Source organism: Tripterygium wilfordii, chromosome 15 (genome assembly GCF_013401445.1).
Source record: "Tripterygium wilfordii isolate XIE 37 chromosome 15, ASM1340144v1, whole genome shotgun sequence".
NCBI lineage: Eukaryota > Viridiplantae > Streptophyta > Magnoliopsida > Celastrales > Celastraceae > Tripterygium > Tripterygium wilfordii.
Window position 1 is genome coordinate 3,245,399 of NC_052246.1, and position 21,965 is coordinate 3,267,363.

General features: G+C 37.4%; 5 protein-coding genes across 5 annotated transcripts; 4 read left to right on the top strand and 1 right to left on the bottom strand.

The window, feature by feature from the left end:
• Positions 1 to 1,176: 1,176 nt before the first annotated feature.
• LOC120016972 (CSC1-like protein At1g32090) lies at positions 1,177 to 7,325 on the top strand. The gene is made up of 11 exons (XM_038869994.1): positions 1,177 to 1,597; positions 2,454 to 2,606; positions 3,315 to 3,450; positions 3,577 to 3,678; positions 3,883 to 4,002; positions 4,146 to 4,226; positions 4,399 to 4,739; positions 5,117 to 5,362; positions 5,628 to 5,952; positions 6,119 to 6,352; positions 6,678 to 7,325. The coding sequence occupies exons 1-11, from the start codon at positions 1,281 to 1,283 to the stop codon at positions 7,056 to 7,058; spliced, it is 2,436 nt and encodes an 811-aa protein (XP_038725922.1). The 5' UTR covers positions 1,177 to 1,280; the 3' UTR covers positions 7,059 to 7,325.
• Positions 7,326 to 7,906: 581 nt separating this feature from the next.
• LOC120016430 (4-coumarate--CoA ligase-like 6) lies at positions 7,907 to 11,364 on the top strand. The gene is made up of 6 exons (XM_038869202.1): positions 7,907 to 9,230; positions 9,439 to 9,628; positions 10,036 to 10,181; positions 10,434 to 10,501; positions 10,739 to 10,841; positions 10,977 to 11,364. Exons 1-6 carry the CDS (start codon positions 8,220 to 8,222, stop codon positions 11,088 to 11,090), a joined length of 1,632 nt encoding a protein of 543 aa, XP_038725130.1. The 5' UTR covers positions 7,907 to 8,219; the 3' UTR covers positions 11,091 to 11,364.
• A 913-nt stretch (positions 11,365 to 12,277) lies between these two features.
• Positions 12,278 to 15,060, top strand: LOC119979939 (plastidal glycolate/glycerate translocator 1, chloroplastic). The gene is made up of 8 exons (XM_038822557.1): positions 12,278 to 12,620; positions 12,717 to 13,032; positions 13,389 to 13,650; positions 13,755 to 13,870; positions 14,031 to 14,140; positions 14,240 to 14,417; positions 14,533 to 14,662; positions 14,749 to 15,060. The coding sequence occupies exons 1-8, from the start codon at positions 12,318 to 12,320 to the stop codon at positions 14,897 to 14,899; spliced, it is 1,566 nt and encodes a 521-aa protein (XP_038678485.1). The 5' UTR covers positions 12,278 to 12,317; the 3' UTR covers positions 14,900 to 15,060.
• Positions 15,061 to 16,257: 1,197 nt separating this feature from the next.
• Positions 16,258 to 18,570, top strand: LOC120016224 (protein BASIC PENTACYSTEINE7-like). The gene is made up of 2 exons (XM_038868886.1): positions 16,258 to 16,402; positions 17,535 to 18,570. The coding sequence occupies exon 2, from the start codon at positions 17,637 to 17,639 to the stop codon at positions 18,336 to 18,338; it is 702 nt and encodes a 233-aa protein (XP_038724814.1). The 5' UTR covers positions 16,258 to 16,402; positions 17,535 to 17,636; the 3' UTR covers positions 18,339 to 18,570.
• A 640-nt stretch (positions 18,571 to 19,210) lies between these two features.
• On the bottom strand, positions 19,211 to 21,467 carry LOC120017224 (phosphoribulokinase, chloroplastic). Its single transcript, XM_038870384.1, has 5 exons — positions 20,811 to 21,467; positions 20,593 to 20,677; positions 20,400 to 20,484; positions 20,075 to 20,319; positions 19,211 to 19,634 (listed from the first exon to the last, which is right to left on the bottom strand). Exons 1-5 carry the CDS (start codon positions 21,374 to 21,376, stop codon positions 19,386 to 19,388), a joined length of 1,230 nt encoding a protein of 409 aa, XP_038726312.1. The 5' UTR covers positions 21,377 to 21,467; the 3' UTR covers positions 19,211 to 19,385.
• Between the last annotated feature and the right edge of the window lie 498 nt (positions 21,468 to 21,965).

The window sequence follows — 21,965 nt, forward strand, 5'->3', positions numbered from 1 at the left end:
GTCCAGATTACAGTTTCAACTTTCTTTATTGGGGAAGATGTCTGATAAACATATGCATATCAGTAGTACTGGACCTGGTTCGTCAAAACATTGGAAAACTTAATGTCGTTAAGTTGCTTGTAGATTCATCGTTCATGGAGGATGGCTTGTCGTATCTGAACCTTCTAAGTTTTGTATTTCTTGGTATGAACGCAACTACCTTACCTGGGAAAAAAACAACAAAAGTGGAGCATGGAGACAAATATGGTAGGCTCATTGTGTCAGTCACGGATAGAATCTTCTCTCCCAAACCCAGAATGCAATATTTTTCATTTGAACTATAATTCATGTACTGTTAAAGAAAAAAGAAGCAGCATAAATATACATATAACGTAATTCTTATGAAAAAAAATCAAAAATTTAAAAAATAATTTATTGCAATGAAAAAGAGAGAGAAGTGTGATCCGCCAGTCATGGGATAATTTTCGTTGATTCCCATATTAACGCCTTCATCTCTTACCAACTATTCTGTAGGTGGGGCCTCGTCGGAATTCTTTGAACTTCTAACTTGTGACCACAAAACTCGTGGGCCACCTTTTGGTTGGTTCAGGTCAGACCGGCTCACTCTACATTATCTAGTTTTAATCGGTGCAAAAGATGGAATTAAAAAGAGTATTTTTCTAAGTGTCTTTAGTCTTTAGTCTTTCTTTTAATTGAAGACTTTGACAGTAACCAACAAAAAGAAAAAAAAGATTAGCATGCCACTAAAAACCAACACACACCCACACCATCTCTCTCACCGCCCCCAAAATCATGGTTTCTTTCTCACATGCACACATCAAGTCCACTAACCCTTTCTAGCTAAGTGCCCCAGTGGGTGGGCCCCACTAATCCAATTTTGCCAAATTAAATTAATAGGGATTTTAGGGGTTTACCTAATCTAAATTAATTTCTCCCATTACCAGATGTAACCATGATCAACTCCACTTCCCTTTGTATAATATTATTATTATTATGCTAATTGAATTACAAAATCATCTCTACAATCCCCAAATTAGGGCAACTTAATAATGTTTACAATAATTGGGGACTTATAAATATTATAAGCCACATCATAGCCCATTTTTTTTTTTACACAATTATGAAATAAATAAATAAATAAAATCCAATAATATTTATTCTTTCCTTTCTGTTCCTTCAATTCTATTCGTGGTTTCGTACACCAGCCATTCACCGCCCACACTGTTTCCTTCTCCTTTCTCTCCCATTAAATCTCTCTGTTTTCGGCCTTTTCTTCTCCAATGGCTACTCTTGGTGACATAGGAGTCTCGGCACTTATAAACATACTCGGTGCTTTTGCATTCTTGCTTGCTTTTGCTCTGCTAAGAATCCAACCCATCAACGACAGAGTCTACTTCCCAAAATGGTATCTCAGTGGATCAAGGAGCAGTCCAACAAGAGGGAGAGGAAACTTTGTTGGCAAGTTTGTAAATCTCAACTTCAAGACCTACTTTACCTTCTTAAATTGGATGCCTCAGGCCTTGAAGATGAGTGAGACTGAGATCATCAACCATGCTGGCCTTGACTCTGCTGTTTTCTTGAGAATTTACGTTCTTGGGTATTATTCTATTTCCCCTCAAATATCTTGTTCCCCATTATTTTTCTCATTTTGTTTAAGGATTTTGCTTGGTTCTTGAGAAAAAAGCAGTTTATTTATGGCAAATTTTTTTTCTTTTCTAATTGTTGGGGGTTACTTCTTTTCTTCAAGCTTGGAATTTAAACTGCAAATTTTCAAAATTTTAAAATTTTTTTGGTGGGTTTTCACTCCCGTGACTGGTCATAGAACTGTTTGTTTCTTGGGAATTCTGGAGAATCTAAAGTGATAAACTACATTCCATTATCCCGTGACATGCATTTTGAGTACTTTCGTGGGTTTGATAATTTGTTTGAAATGTGGGCTATACTGCTTTAAATTTATAACTTTCCTACTGGTTCTCCGAGAATTTACACTTACCTCTTCTCAATTCTTTTCCTTTCCCTTCATTTTCTATGTAATTTTGAGCCTTTTAAAAAAATTATTTTGTAAGTTGTTCTGTTTATTTTATGTTGTCACATTGTTTTGGTTAAACGAACTGCATACTATTGGCCATTCGCTTTTTTTCCCCAATGAATTTCTACACTATTATGGTCATAAAGCAATTACTTCAATGGGAGAGCAAAAGGAAACACGCAGGCTGCTTTATGCAATTGCAACCTCAGTTGATTATAACTGCTAACGCCTTGGCTCAGATTATTTAGCTAGAATCCCGCTTGTCGATTTGATTTCTCACATGCCTTCATCATGTTGAAAGTCCATGCTCAATCTCAACACTTCATTATGCTCTTTAATATTCAAATCAGTCATGGCTTTATAGAAAATAAGCTCCGATATCAATGAGCAATCTTATGGCTAATGTCCACAATTCATCTGGCAGCTTGAAGATTTTTGTGCCAATAACATTGGTGGCGCTCATAATTTTTATTCCAGTAAATGTATCAAGTGGAACACTGTCCTTTTTGAAGAGAGAATTGGTGATGAGTGACATTGACAAGCTTTCAATATCAAATGTTCGTCCTAAATCTGAAAGGTTAGCCTATCTTTCTCCTTGACAGGACAAGTTGATTTCTCTGATTCTTTTATTATCATTTTTGATGAATTAATAAACAACTCCTCCCTTGCACAAGGCTCCCACAGCGGGCGGGGTCGGGGACATGCCACTTATTCACCTGTATTGATGAGTTAAGATCACAACTATAGCATTTTAAATGTATATGAAATTATGAATGGATACATCAAAAGCCTGCCAAATTGTTTACTTTGATCTTGTTTATTTGATTTATAGTTACAAGCATTCTAAATTATTATAATTTTCATTTTGAAATGAGGGAAACCCTATCCCTCACATTGATAAACCATACACCATGATCAGTAAAGTCATGGGTTTTTTCTTGCTAGGAGACTCGAAAAATGGTCTCCCAACTGGAAGCGTTCCCCTGGCCTACTCATCTGTATCCCGGGGGCAAATTATTATCATTTTATATGTTTTATTTACTTGGATGCCTAAAATATCTGATGGTGAAAGGCATGATAGTGATAGGTAGGGGCAATCTCTGATGATGAGTTTATCGTGATCTTGCTTTGATGCCATCTCAAAGTAGTTATTCAGTCATCACTCATCCTGTTCAGATGATTTATGCTGTCATTTTCTGGAATAGTTATGCATCTTTATTCTGCTGATAAATGTCAATGTGGGCTGTGAAATTTGTAGTAAGTACTCGTACGTTTTATTTTTCAGGTTCTTCTTTCACATAGGATTGCAGTACTTGTTTACAATATGGACATGCTTCATGCTGTATATGGAATATGATTACATATCATCAATGAGATTGCAATTCTTGGCTTCACAGCGTAGATGTGCTGAACAGTTCACAGTGAGTAAAACTCCTGTTGCATTCCATCATCTTGACGAGAGAGTCTAGCATTTTGTCTGTTTTTTCATTTCTACTTTCTGAAATGTTGCATTGAGTATCATGATATAATTTAAAATGGTGTTGTAGGTAGTGGTCCGGAATATTCCACGTGTTTCTAGTCGTTCAGTATCAGATTCTGTAGACCGCTTCTTCCAGACAAACCATCCAAATACCTACCTTTGCCACCAGGTACTTCTACTAGTTTATGATATATCATATATATATATATAATTTTTTTGTTTTATTTTCTGTAGCAGTAAATCCTGCAAAATTTGTGTCCTCCAAGTTTAACAGAGTGGTGAGATGCACGTGATATTTGTTCCTAGCCTTTCCTGATTACACTTTCTTGGCTGTATAATTTTGTCCTTGATAGTTATTGTCCTTTTGGTTCAGGCAGTCTACAATGCAAACAAATTTGCAAAGCTTGTAAGAAAAAGAAATAGGGTCCAAAATTGGCTGGACTATAACCAGCTTAAGTTCGAAAGGCATCCAGAAAAAAGGCCAACAAAAAAGGTGGTTCTCTATGAAATCTCAGATGGTGTAAACTTTACTTTTGCATCTGTGTCTATGTTTCCTTCTCTATTTCATAATATTGAAACCATTCCATCTTAGATCTATTTGCATAGAAGTCATGGTTTTAAGTTTTTGTTTTGCAGACTGGATTTTTGGGGCTTTGGGGGAAAAGAGTTGATTCTCTTGACTATTATAAACAGCAAATAAAAGAACTTGAGAAACGAGTAAGCCGTAGCTACTTTTTTTGTAATTATATTGGATATCATTCTTTGAGATGTCATATAAACTTTAATTGTGTTGTTGTGGTTAGCTGTATTGTATAAACTTCTACAGTTATCCTTTTAGATTGTTTAGTTGTTATAATATTTGTGCCTTACATATCTATACTTCTGACAGATGGCATTGGAACGACAGAAAATTCTCAAAGACCCAAAATCTATTTTGCCAGTTTCTTTTGTTTCATTTAATTCGCGTTGGGGGGCTGCTGTTTGTGCTCAGACACAGCAAAGCAAGAACCCAACTCTGTGGTTAACAAATTGGGCACCAGAACCCCGTGATGTTTACTGGCGTAACTTGGCTATACCTTTTGTTTCATTGAGCATCCGGAAACTGATAATATCCGTGGCAGTATTTGCTTTGGTGTTCTTTTACATGATACCAATTGCTTTCGTGCAATCCCTAGCAAATCTAGAGGGTCTCGAAAAAGTTGCACCATTCCTCAGGCCTGTTATAGAATTGTGAGTACGGTTTCCATATTAATTTGTTATATGTATGTTCTGGTGTCTCTAAGGCTTAGAAGTTTATTTGCCAAATTCTTTCATAGTGAGCTTGGATTTATTTATTTTCTTTCATGATTAGTTAGCATTTGACAATGTGTAATCTCTTTTTAATCTGCCTTACACCCACTCGCAAGTCTCTTATATTTTCTCTGTTTCATCATTAGTTAGTTGCGTGCAAATGTGAATATTCTCTAATCATAGTATAGTTTTTCCCCCATAACATTTCTATCCTAAATTAATCTTTTGAGGTCGCTGCATTTCCTTTGTACTTTTAATGGTTTTTGGAAACCTAAGATGTTCCAATAGTTAACAGTTGCTCCTAATAATGTATGCAGGAAATTTATCAAATCATTTCTACAGGGTTTCCTTCCTGGTCTAGCTCTTAAGATCTTTCTGTACATTCTTCCTACAATTCTGATGATCATGTCCAAAATTGAGGGATATATTGCACACTCAATGCTAGAACGAAGGGCGGCAGCAAAGTATTATTATTTTATGTTGGTGAATGTATTTTTGGGAAGCATAATAACGGGAACAGCTTTTGAGCAATTGCATGCTTTCCTTCACCAATCACCAACCCAGTAATGTTTCTTATCCTTGTGCTATTTCAATATTTATCTAATAAATGAGAGATCTTTGACTCTCTTTGAGAAAAAGAAAATAGATCCTCGATGCGGTTGTTAGGTAGATTTTCAATGTTTGGTTTACTCATAATCATTAATGATGAGGCATTTGCAGTCTAATTTAGACACACACAGACATTAGGCTTTACACATTTTTTTAAAGATGGGCTGTTATTTTATCTCCATATAGGCATTATTAATATGAAAAGTCAATCTATCACAGGATTCCTCGGACAATTGGTGTGTCCATACCAATGAAGGCCACTTTTTTCATCACCTATATAATGGTTGATGGGTGGGCTGGTATTGCTGGTGAGATTCTTCGATTGAAGCCACTGGTCATATTTCATCTCAAAAACATGTTTATAGTGAAAACAGAAAGAGATCGAGAGATGGCAATGGATCCTGGGAGCGTGGACTTTCCAGAAACTCTTCCAAGTCTCCAATTATACTTTCTTCTGGGGATTGTTTATGCAGTTGTCACTCCTATCCTCCTTCCTTTTATACTGGTCTTCTTTGCCTTCGCATACTTAGTTTATCGTCATCAGGTTAGTTTCCTCATGATGCTTGATGCCTCCTTCACCCCAGGATTATTATTATTTGTTCATGTGTTGAGAGAAAATCTGTTATTAGTAGAAGCACAGTCTGCGACCAGATTTTATTATTTTTTATGCATAATTGACATCTAATGTTATGCGCTACTTGATTGTGCAGATAATTAATGTGTACAACCAGCAATATGAAAGTGCTGCAGCATTCTGGCCACATGTTCACAGCCGCATAATAGCAAGCTTACTGATATCACAGCTTCTATTGATGGGGCTGCTCAGTACAAAAAAGGCTGCTAATTCCACTCCCTTGCTGGTTATCTTGCCAATACTGACGTTAGCATTCCACAAATATTGCAAGCATCGGTTTGAACCTGCATTCAGAAAATACCCCCTCGAGGTAAAATCCAGATTTTATGTAAATTAGTGAAATTACTGACAAACTAATTTAAGCTAAACATCTGTTTACATCTCTCATAGAATCGTGCGCAGGATATCTCTAGAGACTATAGGCAAATTTATATTGCATGTAAACAGATAGGAAGGATCACCTTCAATTTAGTTTAGTCTTTTAGTTTAAGGTGGTGATAGGGAATAGATTGGTCAGCTACCTGCATAGCAAACAGATTCTTCAATGGTGATGGCATGCACTTATGCACGACATGCTACAGAATTCTTTTCAATGATGTTTTTTGGTTATTTGATTTCTTGTTTTGGTTCTTTAGGAAGCCATGGAAAAAGACATAGAAGAGAAATCAAGAGAACCAGAACTGAACTTAAAAGCATACTTGGCTGATGCTTACTTGCATCCAATTTTCCAGTCATTTGAAGAGGAAGTGCAACTCGAGCAAGTGGAGGTCAAGGTAGACAAATATCGATCTCGCGCTTCGAATCCTCCAGCTAGTGAACTCAGTTCCCCTTCGCCACCACATCACCTCCATTCTTCCTCCCCTCCCCATCATCTTCATTCTTCCTCTCCAACCCATCATGTCTATGATCCTTCCTCTCCTCCACATTACGTCTATCATCCTCCATCCCCGCCTCATTACGTGTATCAGTCTTCATCACCACCCCATCATGGCTACCATTATCAATACGATCCTTGAAGTTGATCCCTCCATGAACTGAACTTTTAGAGGTACACTAATCCGCTTACAAACCAATTTGTTTGTCTTGTTAACCTTTTCTTGCTATTACTCGTCCAGGTTGTGCCCCTTTCAAATGTAATTATTGGTTGATCAATGTAAATGATAATGGCTGTGGTTTCTCAAATTTCTGCTTCAAATATTAGAAGCTATCTTGTCACTCTAATGGGTTAATCCTGCTTAGTTTATTGATATTGGCGTTGTAGTGGAATGTTTTTTGTTTGTTTTGAAGGTGACCAGATGGTAATGCTGTTAAGTGTGAATGACTAGAGTTTTGTCCAAAACAGTATAGGGGTGCGTTTGATAGAGCGGTTTTATTGTCATAAAATTTTATTATACGTCCTACAATATGTAATTTTCGCAACAGTTTCGTAAATAATAAGAGCCTCCAAAAAGAAACAATTAATAGGTAGTGAAGAGATCTCTGACTATGCTTGATACCTCATACATCCACACACATTAGAAAAAAAATCTCAATTCTCATATCTCCCCCTGATGAGTTCTGTAGTTCAATCTCTCCGATGGGCAGGTGCAGCTAGGGATGGTCGGCTTCTCGAAAAGCAAAACATCTAAGAATTGGCCTTATACCTTCTTTCTATTTATTGACCCCCAAGAAAAAGAAAGTGAACTGGCAAAAGACTCCAGCGAGAACTCCAAATGCAACTCTTCCAACCCGATCGACGAGGCCTCACCATCTCAATCAGATTTAGGAGTCTCATCATTGTGCATCAAATATGTCTTGTTGGAACACACCAATAGAACCGATATCATTTTGGATCATGTAAATTTCAGACGAGTGTTAATGTGGGAAGTGGAAGTTGAGTCGTTCAACAGGAAAAGAGTCATTTCCACTTTTCAGCCAATTTGATACCACTAAACCCTAAATATATCCTATCCTGATTCATTAAATAGAAAAATATATTTATTTACTTACCGTAGCATCCAAGGCCGCCTTTGCTTGCGCCCCCTCTATATATGTCGCTATTCCTGAATGTAACTGGGAACTAAAAAATAAAAGAATCTCTCTTTGCTGCATGTCTTCTCTGTTTTGATCCGTCTGTCCCCATCTATCTACATCAACAACCTTAACCGCCGAGTTTCCACCTGCTCATTCTATCCAAGATGAAGCCCCATTTCCCTGACTGGTACTCACCAGAGACTGGAATCTGTCACAGCAAGCACCCATCGGTATTACTTCCAAATGACCCATTTCTTGATGTAGTTTCCTTCATCTTCTCTCACCAACACCATGGACTCTCTGCTCTCATTGATTCCTCATCTGGGTTTTCAATTTCTTACTCAAAGTTGTTTCCTTTAGTCAACTCAGTGGCTTCTGGTCTCCGTAAAATGGGTGTCTCACAGGGTGATGTTGTTCTGTTTTTGTTGCCGAACTCCATTTATTTTCCTATTGTGTTCTTGGGTGTTTTATATCTTGGTGCAATTGTAACCGCCACGAATCCATTTAGTAGTGTGCAAGAAATTGAAAAACAAGCCACTGATTGCAATGTGTGTTTTGCTTTTGCTGTGAAGGAAAACCTCATTAAACTAAAGGCATCGGGTATTCCTGCTGTTATTGTACCGGAAAATGTCGATTCCGAACCAAATGAGTTTTCAGCTTTTTATGAGCTTATATATGGTAATTTTGATCCGACTCCTATGCCTTTGATTAGGCAACAAGACACTGCAGCAATCATGTTTTCGTCTGGTACTACTGGGGTTAGCAAAGGAGTAGTATTAACACATAGGAATTTTATAGCTGCAGTGGAGCTTTTTGTGAGGTTTGAAGCTTCACAATATGAGTATTCCAGTTCAAAGAATGTTTATTTGGCTGTTTTGCCAATGTTTCACATATATGGAATGACTCTTTTCGTTACGGGATTGTTGTCACTGGGTACAAGTGTTGTCGTAATGAGGAAATTTGATGTAGATGAAATGGTGAAAGCAATTGATAAGTATAGAATTACTCACTTCCCAACTGTTCCACCAGTCTTGATTGCATTGACAAAGAGAGTGAAAAGTGTTTGTGGAAATTTATGTAAGAGTTTGAAGCAGGTGTCCTCTGGGGCTGCCCCAATATCTGGGAAAGATATAGAGGAATTTGTTCAGACTCTTCCTCATGTTGATTTCATTCAGGTAATTGGTCCTTTCATCTGCTTATACTCTTCATCACTAATTTTTTATATTGGCTATTGAAAGCTAGTACCTTTTAAATAGGTTGCTTAGCATGTTATAATATTAAAATTGCTCTTCTGTTGTTTGATTAATAATTATTTCTGCAGGTTATACCATTCTATTTGATTTGTAGAGGCATTTTTATAATGGATTGTTTTTTCTTTTATAGGGTTATGGCCTGACTGAATCAACAGCAGTCGGGACTCGTGGCTTCAATACGGAAAAATGCCGAAAATATTCATCTATAGGACTTCTGGCTCCAAACATGCAAGCCAAAATAGTGGATTCTGTAACTGGAGCTTCCATGCCTCCAGGCAGTTGTGGTGAGCTTTGTCTATGGGGACCTGGAACCATGAAAGGTAATAGATTTCATTGCTTTTTCTTACAATTGATGGATCCGTTTACTATGTTGGAGACAGACAGAATTCATGATTATATCATCTTCATGACATTAAAAGTTATTTATCTTTCACCAACATGAGTATCTCGGTTAATTTCATCTCAATATCCACCTTGGGCATATCATAGGTCAGACCATAATAACCTTGTTATTTACCAGCACTCATATTATGGTAGGTATTACTTGTCATCTTAGTGAACATTAAGTACTGGTCTAATTGATGCTAGTTTTATTCTTATATATCCTCCAAATCTTACCGTCCAATAACTAAAATATTCTGGTATTGTTTTTCTCTGCTATTTTCCTTTTCAATAATCTGTCGTCAATTGAGGTATATAATTTGGTAAATGTTCTTCAAATTTACAGGATACTTCAAAAACATAGAGGCTACTCTGTCGACGATCGACAATGATGGTTGGCTGCATACTGGTGACATAGGTTACATTGATGAAGATGGTTACCTCTATATAAATGACCGCTTGAAAGAGATGATAAAGTATCGGGGATTTCAGGTACAATTTCTAGCATTTTGTATCATATAATGTTGGATGAAACACTACTATTCAGTTGAGTGGTGAAGATTTAAGGAAAAAATGGCTTTTCTAATTTTCTTTAATCTGATGGTTAATTAAGGAGGCATTGTTATATTATGTATGCAAATTCTTCCTTTCCTTATTTTTCTTGTCAGCAATTTTTTTTAAAAAAAAAAAATCAAAGTGGTTGCAGATTGATCGATTATCCATCACAGGGTGTTGCTTTTGCAGATTGCTCCTGCTGATTTAGAGGCTGTATTGACTTCCCATCCAGAGATAATTGATGCAGCAGTAACCGCGTAAGTTTTGCGAACTCAATGCAATTAATTAGTGAGTAGAGGACATTTGTGTAGGCATGGTGAGGAAGTGGTTAACATCATTGCTATATGATGTACCATAGCTTTGTCCTTTAGCAATATCAGTCTTTGAACTTTATGAAACACTTTGACAATATTTGTTAATTTTAGCCACAAAAGTTCACTTCAAACCTGTCGATTTTTCTAATTAGCCATGGTTGCACTTTCTGCAATTCACAGTGCCACTGATGGAGAATGTGGAGAGATACCGGTGGCTTTTGTTGTTAGGAAGCAAGGAAGCAAACTTAACCATGGAGCTGTTATCGACTATGTGGCTAAGCAGGTGTCTTTTCCCCCCCCCCCCCCTTTCATTTGAGTTCAGTTCATATGCACAGCGCACTTGCAGTCATTTTAATTATACAAATTTCTTTCGAGCAAATTTGGATACTTGTCGACATATATATTTTCTTCTTTTCAGGTTGCTCCTTATAAGAAGGTAAGAAAGGTGGCGTTTGTACAGTCAATACCAAAGTCCGCTGCTGGAAAGATCCTTCGACGAGTGCTCAGAAACTCCATCACTTCAAGCCTTTAAGACTTCTTTCTCAGGGAAAGTAAGATTTCAGATTTGCAGTAGCCCCAGAATAGTGTCTTGGCATGAAACAGAGATATGTAGTGGTGTTGTGAAGCAAATAGTCTATTGAAGTTAGCAAAATAACATGCAACACATACAAGTTTCTTGACCTAACTTTTAGGTAATTGGTATTGAAGTAACCATGTAACATAAGATTGTAACGACCACCAAAAAGAATTGGAGAATTTGAGCATTTTTTCAGTTGTGTTCTGATATCAAATGAAAGCCTTATTCAGTATTTTTCAGTTTCTGATATGTTGAGAGAGCATTTTCTCTACTTGACTAAGAACTTGCAAACTTATGCTGCATAGTAGAGAGGTGAACCAGTAAACTATTCAGCTCAAGAGACTTGTATGGTGCATCTAGTTGGTGCATCTATCAGGTGAAAAATAAAAACACCTACTGATATCAGAATAAGGTTGTGTTGCAGGGCCAAAGAACATGGAGATGAGCAGATATGACGGTGTCAACAGCAAGAAACTGAGAGGGCATGGAGAAACAGAGAAAGCTTGGAAAAACAGGGATCCAAGAAGCTGCCGGTTTTTTGCCATGCCGCCGGTAGACGGTGTGATCTCGATATCGTGATTAAACCTCGAATTTTTGAGACATATACGGTATTTTGTTACCAAAAACCGTCGTTGCCACCGGTACACGGTTTGACCGGCGGCACGCCACGATTCTGAAAACTATGGTATGTTGTTACGATGAAAGATTAATTATGGTCACAATTTAATTACTGGCTACTGCCGTCACCTAATACCATCTACTACCACCATTACCACTAATAAAAACTTAAAAAGATGAAACAAAGAATCTCTAGAAACTGATAGGACTGATAGGACCAGGACGTGATAAGGGAGGACTTTCCAAGTTGGAGCAATGGAGTCTGCAGCATATAACCTCCAATTATTAGCTCTTAACGAGGTTGTCGGTTCAATTTCCACTTCTGAGATCTGACAATATATTTTATATTTTAATATTATTTAAAACTTTTTTTTTGTGCGGTTCGTTACAATCCGTTATGAAGGAGGATAGTCACGTGAGTGAGGAAATTATCTGCTTTGGTCTCGACCCTTCCGCTTCTGTCGTCCATACAAAAAAAAAAATTAAAATCGAAAAATTAAAAAAGGGGAGCTGTTTTTTTTTCCCTCTTTGAATTCTCAACGTTTTCATTGCTTCTTTGCCCCAATGGCTTCCACTTTAGCCATACATCCATTCTTTTCTATCAATCACAAGCATTCAAGTTTTTCTTTCAAACCCAGCTCAAATGTGCGTAATATCTATGTAAAGAAGGCAACTTTTGCTCTCAAAGGATATCAAAACATTCATAAACGATGCCATCAGAGGAATTCTTTGGCACCCATTAGTGTTTTTGAGTCCAATATCTTGTTCTTACGAAGGGGTTATCAAGAAAGCGTCAATAGACGAAGAATTTCAATGAAAACAATGAGTGCAAGTAGTGGTAGCACCAGTTCTACTGCTTCACAAACTGTAAGACTTCCAAATTTTTTGTGGGTTTTTTGGCATTTATAATAATAGTTTCATTTTTTCAGTGATTGATGATTGGTGTGTGGAGGGTGTTTTTAGGTGTTGAAGGTCTTGCATTTACTTCTTTCGCTTGGGATTATACTTGCGATGGACAAATTCTTGAAAAAGGCCTTTGTTGCCGCCGCTATAAAGTTCCCAAGTGCACTGTTTGGTATGTTCTGCATATTTTCTATCTTGATGATTCTTGATGTTACTGTCCCTGCTGCTGCCACAAGCTTGATGAACTTCTTCGAGCCGGCTCTCTTGTTCATTCAGAGATGGCTTCCTTTGTTCTATGTTCCCTCATTAGTTGTCCTGCCTCTTTCTGTTAGAGATATCCCCGCCGCTTCAGGCGTCAAGATTTGCTTCATTGTAGGTATGCCCTTTGAGGTTTCACTCACTTTCAAGGACTTAAATTATTCATGAAGCTCTTCATTTTTTTTTTCGGTTATAATTTGATTCTTTGAATAATTTCTCGAAGTAGCTTAGCTCTTTAAATTTTGCTCAATATAAGAAGCTTATCGGATTCAAAGATATGATTATAAGGGAATTCCTTATTCCTGATCCTATTTAAACACATTTGAGATGAAAACTTTCTTTCTGATAAAAGACCTTGTTGTTGTTAAGTTCAAATTTTTGCTGTCAACTATACTTTTCCGCCTGTTTGGGTACGTCTATGGGTTTGTGCGGATAGAGAGAGGGATTTCCTCACACCACTGTTGGTTTCTGCAGCTGGAGGCTGGCTGGCTTCGTTATGTGTAGCGGGTTTTACAGCCATTGCAGTCAGAAAAGCTGTGAAGACGGAAATGATAGATGCTGAACCTATGTCAAAGCCACCCCCCTTTTCTTCCTTGGAGCTTTGGACATGGAGTGGTAGTTTTCTGATAGCATTTGCTGCTGCATTACTATATCCTACAGCATTGGGGACAAGTGCTAGAACGTGCCTTCCATTCCTTCTTGCGTCCACCGTGTTAGGCTACATAGTTGGTTCCCGGTAAATTTTCAGTTTCCTTCAATTAGCATTTTCATAACAACCCATATCTTGGTTAGTTCTAGATGGTAATAGCTTCAATATATGTCTTTCGCTTATTCATTTAGGTTCCCGTCTGATGTCAAGAAGGTTTTCCATCCAATCATCAGCTGCGCCCTATCTGCAGATTTGGCAGCATTGGCATTTGGCTACCTTTCCAAATCTGGACTTGATCCTGTTCTAGGTAATGCTTCATCATCAAATCTTACTCGCGCACTCTCCACATGAACGGGATATTAATGTCTGCGATTCTTCACAAACTGTTATCAATGTAAATGTAATTCATTCAGATCAAGATATCTATATATATGCTGGTTGTGGCTAAGCTAATTTGATATAAACAGGATACTATCTTACAAAGATGTCATCTAATCCTGGAGCCGGCGATGTGCTAATGGGGTTTTTGGGATCTGTTATTCTTTCTTTCGCCTTCTCAATGTTCAAACAGAGGAACGTAATTAACTACCTATAATTTCAAAATCAATTCTTGATGTTCAAAACACACAGTACTCTTTGTTTCGTGAAATGATAATTATTCGTTATAAATTTTCAGCTCGTCAAGAGGCATGCTGCTGAGATTTTCACATCTGTCATCCTGTCAACACTATTCTCCTTGTATTCAACCGCGCTCATCGGACGTCTTGTTGGATTAGAACCAACTTTGACAGTATCAATTCTCCCCAGATGCATAACTGTTGCATTAGCCCTAAGCATCGTCTCGTTTTTCGATGGTAACACAATTCTATTCAAAAGTTTGTATGTTTTCCTTGCTTAGAACACATGTCAATGCACATAAACTTCATTCCCCTACTCAATACAAGAAACTGTTTTCCATATTTGTTGCAGGTGCAAATTCATCTCTAACAGCAGCTGTTGTTGTAGTAACTGGTCTAATTGGTGCAAATTTTGTGCAAGCAACACTAGATAAACTACAGTTTCGCGATCCTATCGCTCGAGGCCTAGCAACTGCTTCCAGGTAATAAATTTCCCAAAAGAAATGTGCTTTAGTATTCCATGCTTTAGTGCTTTAAGCTTACAGTAGTGAGTTATTGTTGTGTTCAGTGCACATGGACTGGGAACAGCAGCATTGTCGGCAAAGGAACCAGAAGCTCTACCATTTTGTGCCATTGCTTATGCTCTTACTGGTATCTTTGGCTCTTTGATTTGCTCAGTTCCTGCAGTTAGACAAAGCTTGCTTGCCATAGTTGGCTGAAGCTGCAGTTTGCTGCTTAATTTATCAACATTAATTCTGGTTGTAATTGTGTCTTCTGTAGACAGCAAATACTACTACTAGTTCAATACTACCCATTTATTTATGTGAATTGATGTGTATAAGTCGAACATTTGACTTTGTAGAGATCTCGAGTTCGAGCCTCTCATCCCCTCTCTTGTATTTAAAAAAAAAATTGAACATTTGACTTGAAAGGTCAAATTGAGCTGAGAAAAAGAAAATAGTTTCATATATTAAATATTAGTTAAAAATGAGAAAGACTATAAATAAATAAAAATATAAAAAAAATTGTAGGCAAATCACTTCAAATTAAAGAGAGCGAGCGACGAACCTTAGAACACTTGTAATGGTACTAATATAATGAAACATGAGTGAGATTTTGATGGGGCATGAATATAAAAGTATGCACAACAATATAATTTTGTTGTCCTAATTTTATTGGAAACAATATGAGGAAAGGGAACATTGGTGAGCTTCTTATTGGCTCCAACACATGAGGCCCGTTTATATCACATTCACAATTACACCAAAAATAAATACTGGACCCCATATATATTACATCAAAAATTAAACTCACAAATTTACAACATTAATCAATATATTTTGTTATTCCAACCACATCAAAAAAACGCATTCTTCAATCCATTTTATTGACTCCAACAAAATCATACAATTGTGATTGCTCTTATCGGATGGAAATGTGTGGCTACAAATGGGACTGTGGACCCGTTTGGATGAGCTTTTTTTGGAGCATTTATACTAGTTGTTAGTATAAATGCTTCATGTCATCCAAACAATAATTTGTTGGCACATATTCCGAGACATTTTTGTTGATCATTTCTAGTACTTTAAAAATGCTTAAACTTTGTACAATTTCACAATTTTTGACTAGTTTTTTCGTATTTTGTCCCAAGTCTAGCATTGTCCTATCTTTTTTCGAACTACAACCTAAGCAGATGCAAGAACAACTACACACACACCACCCATGAGCATTGTCCTATCTTTAATTCATTTAAAAGTCATTATATTATTTTTAATAATTAAATTGTTTGTTTTGATACAACGTATACAACAAATATGCATAATACCCTTACATATAATTTATCACAAAATGTTACACAACACAGTTAATAGCAAAAGTACAATCAAACACCTACTCAACATTCAGCCAGCATTTCTGCTACTAACATTATCCAACATTTCTGCTATCACTATTTCTGTTGGCATATCTGCTACTTTGCAAATGCTCTATCAAATAAACCCTGTCTAGGGTACTGGAGCGTGGTGTGCACATACCCGAAGGTACGTGGATTTTGCAACATCTGGTAAAGAAAGAAACAAGAAGTCTTTGAGACGGAAAAAAAGAGAATTCTTCGGGGAGAGATGAGTTATGAGCACCTAACGAATACTTCATTTCATTTGTTTGTGCTCAAAGCGAGAAGGGAAACCCAGAAACTGAATAACACATTTCTTTGCTCTTTTGAGGTAACGCTAGAGAAAATTGATCTTTCAGTTGTCACATGAAGCTGTGGATGACACAAGCTTGTATTTTGTTGTTTTGAAGTATTATGCTCTCAATTTTAGCTGTAGAAATTTTGTTTTCTTTTTTACTTTTTAAGTCTATTTAAGATGTTTAGTGTTTTTCGTTGCTGGGTTCTTTTATTTCTGCTCAATTTGGGGGTTTTGGCACAATTTTACCCATTTTAGGGGACGTATCTTCCCAGAGGCGAACTCTTTTTTTCCTCTAGCTCTTTGATGTTGCATTTCTGGGGTTGTTTTCTGACTTGGGTATTAGTTTTTGCTTTCAAGCTTTGAGCTTTTGCTCCTGTATCTATCATCTGACTTTTGCCGGTCAGTCTGTGGAGTGCTCTATTTGGATACAATTGCAAGGAATGTGTAATATGTGAATGTGTTGTTTCTGCTTCTGAATTCATGGGTAGGGAGCAATTTGATGGATGACTTAGATTGGTTATTGTGATGCTTTCTGCATTAGATTTTCTTCAGATGAAGATGTCCGTCTATTCTGGATGTGGGCTGGAATTTGGGAACTATTGAAGAAGCATCATCATTTTTATGTAGCATTGCGTTTATTTGAAAATTGTCGCTAGACTATATATGGTGGAAAATCTTTCTGTTTCTACGAACACCCGTTGACTAAAATACAGGTACTAGAGTACTTAAACTTCACTGAACTGAATTTTCAGGAGGATATAGGGTCCTTGTTACAATTTGAGAATGAAATTTCGAGTGAGAAACCGATGAATTTTAGCATTACGAGAAGCATGGATTTTAAAATGCCATTTCAAAGGATTAAGTGTACTGATTTTAAATTGAAACTTATATCATATTTGCATGATTCATTCAAAATTGATACTTGAAATGCGCGATCTTTGCCAAATCTTCTCTTATGGACCTTTCTTGGATCCTTAACTTCAATGCTTATTTTCGTGATCGATTGGACTGGATTCTACGTTTCTTCAGATTTTAAGCATGTGTAGCTTCCTTGTACCTCTCATCCTCTGCAATGTTTATGATGTTATGGAGAAGTATACTATCTCCCAACAATAAAGATTGATTAATGGATTGGAGTAGTAATTTCTTGTGTTGGATGATGTAGGTGAAATGGCAGAGTGGGTACTAGGAACTGCAGTTTCTGAGGGCAATCTCATGGTATCGGTGCGGTGTTGAGACATAGCATACTAGTCATTTACTTGTAAAGATGGGGACATACTCTGGTGGAAACAATGTAGTACCTGAAGCTAATGCAGGGCCATCGCTCTCACATTTTTCCTGGTTTTATCCTGGAAACTTGTATTCTCCACTGAAGAGAAATAATAGCCCTTTGCATGAAACTGAAATAGATGAGGAAACTGTTATTTCTGTGGATCCTATTCGTTCTGTTGCTCCTACAGCCGAGACAACAAAGAACGTTGGGTCTGGAACTAAAATCACCAAGGCTAAAAAACGAAAGTCTTCTATGAAGAGTTCTAATCAGAAACCATCTAATGTTTTGAAGCCGAAGCAACCCAAAAGGAGTTCTTCCAAAAAGACAAAGGCACAAATTGCGCCTGAGGCAAAACGCGAGAAAAGTAATTTCAACATTGATGTAGAAAGCTCACGCTGTGATTTCTCTGGGGTGCCATCCCCGTATTGTTCCTGCACAGGTATGGCTAGAGTCTGCTACAAATGGGGTGCTGGTGGATGGCAGTCGTCATGTTGCACCATTAACATATCTGAATATCCCCTTCCCATGAATTCCGAAAGGCCTGGGACTCGCTTGGCTGGTAGAAAGATGAGCAATGGAGCGTATACTAAACTTCTACTTAGACTTGGAGCTGAAGGTCATGATCTTACTCACCCTGTGGACCTAAAACATCACTGGGCTAGACATGGTACTAACAAGTTTGTTACAATCAAGTAGAGTTTTAGAGAAGTTAGCTCAATAAGAATTTATCAGTTGCTCATATATATTATGCATATCTTCCATATTTTCCTGAAAGAAAGTTGGCCAGACACGGTGCCAACAATTTTGTTTGTATATATAGTTATGCCAGTCTTCCCCAGTCTGTAAAATGCTACTCTGCTTCCAGAGTCCATTACTTGAAAATTGGCCATTTGTATGGTCAACATCATCGATGCTTCTGATACAGCACGTAAGTTCCATTTGTTTTGTTGTTTGTATATATAGTTATGCCTGTTTTCCCCAGTCTGTAAAATGCTACTCTGCTTCCAGTGAACATTGGCCATTTGTATGGTCAACATCATCGATGCTTCTGATACAGCCCATAAGTTCCATTTGTTTTGTTAGGTTCATACATATTTAGATCCAGTCATATAGATGATGTTGAATTGCAGGGATGCAATCTAAAGGTCGTAGGTTTAATTTCTCTCTACGTTCTCTCTCTACATATTATGTCAGAGTTTCGGGTTACTGTCTAAAGATAACATATATATCAAGTTACCCTTGAGCTTGGAGATCGCACATCTTGGTCTGATATTGAGTTTTACTGGCTTGACATTCCTTGTATACTGGGTATGTGTAATTGTCTATCAAGCTAAACTGCAGCTAATGCTTCTTGATTAAGACTTGAGTGATGAAACCAATACCCATATGCAACTACTGACTGTAGTCATGTAACTGAGTTTCATTGGGCTCCAAACCATGAAATCAGAACACCACCTTAATGAGTGGATTGATTGGTGATGCAAGCCATGAAAGCAGTATGGAGATCAACAAAAAAAGAAAAGAGGAGCAGATAATGCCAGAAAGTTCATTCTTGATTCTTCCAAGAATTTCTTAACTCAATTCCATCTGTTATTTCTTCTCTATATTACTAACTCCCAACACAATTACAACATGAAATAGGTACATAGATTGTTTCTCATTTTAACCAGCAGCCTAAAGAGCAACTGGAAAAGGCAAAAAAAGACTGAATAAGAGGAAGTGCTTTTGTGTTTATGCTTGTGTTTAGGCTTTGGCTTCTACTGGGGCTCGGACCTTGCTGGTGACAAGCTGTTCGTAGAGTTCTCTTATTTTCAATCCAATTATAGTTTGGAAGAGACCAGTTCCATTGTTACTACCAGGGAAATCAGCATGCTTCAACATTTGTTGAGTGACTTCTCCATAAAACTTAGTGGAAATGCTGCTCAAATGGCTCTCTACATAGATTAGCTCATCTAATCTGTCAAATTGCCCATCCATCTCCAGTACAGACACCTATGATAAACGAACAAATGCAAAACAGACTGTCAACATTGCATCAACTTACAAAAGGTGCATAATTGAGCTCAAAACTAATGGATCGTTTGGTTTGCGGATTTGGAGATGGGAATGAAACTAGGATACCAGGAAAGCTATTTTCCTTGGACTCCTAGATTCCAAGAACTCCACATACCAAACATAGGAATCAACAAAAGGAAAATTCTTATTCTTGGAAAGCTGGATTCTACGAACCAAACGACGCCTAAATGATTCCACAGATTAAAAGATTTGGGAGTTGACTACATGAATACAGAATACTTGATCAGAAGCTTCTTAGATTCTCAAACCAAAACATCACTATTTTCAATCTCTTTTAAACATAAGAACTTTGTACTCCAATGAAATGTTCACTTGATTGAAACACAAAGAATAGTTAGAAGGATTAGATTGGATACCTCGTCGCCAAAGTAAGTATCAGGGCCATAGGAGAACTTGATGCCAGGATAAGAGCAGGTCAGTTTCCTTCCACAGGGTATCCATGAAATAGTGGAGCCTTCATCAAACAAGTAAACAGGGTTGAAGTACTTCACTCCTTCCTTCATTATCAACCTCACTCTCAGCACCTTCCCCTCATTGTCGTCCGGGATGAGTAGGGTTGGGAGTACTTCAATCACAGCATCTGCATATTGCTTCTGCGGATCTGCTCAAAGCAAATACTCATAAATTAGAACAAGAAAATGACCAACCTAGTGAATGATACACTAATTATAGGAAATTTACCAATATAAGCATCAAAGTCTGGCTTTCTTGCTTCAATACTAGCTTTAATGCTTTCAAGACTGTGCCCTCTCTCGGCCATATCCCTCTGCAACACTCTCAACATGATCAGATTACAGTAGGAGACAGATGAAATGGTAAATCAAAGTCATTAATTTGATTTGCTTAAGTTCATATATGTTCAAATTTCAATTACCTGAATTTTCCATGCAAACTTAACTTCATTACTGATGTCCAAGTAAATACTAAAGTCCAACAGGTCCCTTACTCTCTCATCATACCTGCATATTTCCATAAAAACTTCAAAATCAACCAAAAAGATCATTATTTTCTCTTGTATAAAACTAATAGCAGAAAATACCCCAAAAAGTAAGAAATGAAAGTGAAGCATGGAGAGACAATTCCAAGATTTACAAAGGGTGAAGTCCTTCAATGACAAATATCTTGGGAGGCTTGATGAGCTCAGGAGGGTCAAGAAGACCAGTTACATGATTATAGATTGGTTTCTCTACAGCAATTCCATCCTTGATTGACTTAACCTGTTCATACATGAGATCAAAGTTATTGGCTCTTGGGTCAAGAGCAGTCACTCCCTTCTCTTTCCTTCCAGTTCTATCAAGAGAGTGATAATCATCCAAGCATATCACAGTAGTTGTGTCACTTATCACCGTGTTTGAGTCTGGATTTCCTCCTCTGGGTGGCTCTGCTGCTCCTCCAAAAACACTAGTTAGCCTCCTCATGAAAGTACTCTTCCCACATCCAGAGTCTGCTGCCAGACCAATCACAACTGTCTGTGAGTCACCTGCTGAGCAGGTTATCACAGTAGTGGTACTACTACTACCTCTCTTGCTGCTTCTCTTACCAGAAGTGCTATAAAACACAACATGTTTTTGGTGAAAATCCAAGTTGGTTTTTGTTGATGTGGAGATTGAGCTTGTTGAGTTGAGAGATTGGGTTGTGTAGACTCTGCAGACTGCCATTCTCTCTCTCTCTGGAATTGAGAGAGGAATTGAAGTGAAAGTTGCTGAATTGTGCACTCTATGCAATTTTCAGCTACTTTGAGAGAAATGGAAAATAAGGAAAATTTTCTCAGGAAAATTTTTGGGAAAACAGACGTGTGGAGAAAAGATTGAGAGAAAAACAGATGGCAGTTTGGATGACAAGAAGCTGTTGGGCTGATGTGTCATTTTGTTCTCATATGTTTCTCTTAACTGCCCCCTGTTTTGAACACACTGGGAGTTAACATTAAGATAGGAAGACAGGGGACATGCATGTACTTAATCTAATGGGCAGAGGGTAAAATAGTCATTCAGAATGTTTTTCTTTTGAAATAAAAAAAAAGCATTATTGATAACAGAGGTATGGAGAAGCATGGGATCATTTGCTGAAATTAGGATTTTCGGTATGCCACGTGGCAGGAGATTGGTGGCTGATTTAAGAACATAACTTATTCTATTGATATATTTTGGTTACAAAATGTTGTACAAAAGCTACAATAAACCTCTACACAGTCCAATTCAATCTTGGGCTGGGCTGTAACTTTTAAGTGAAGAAGCCTGGCCCCAGTCA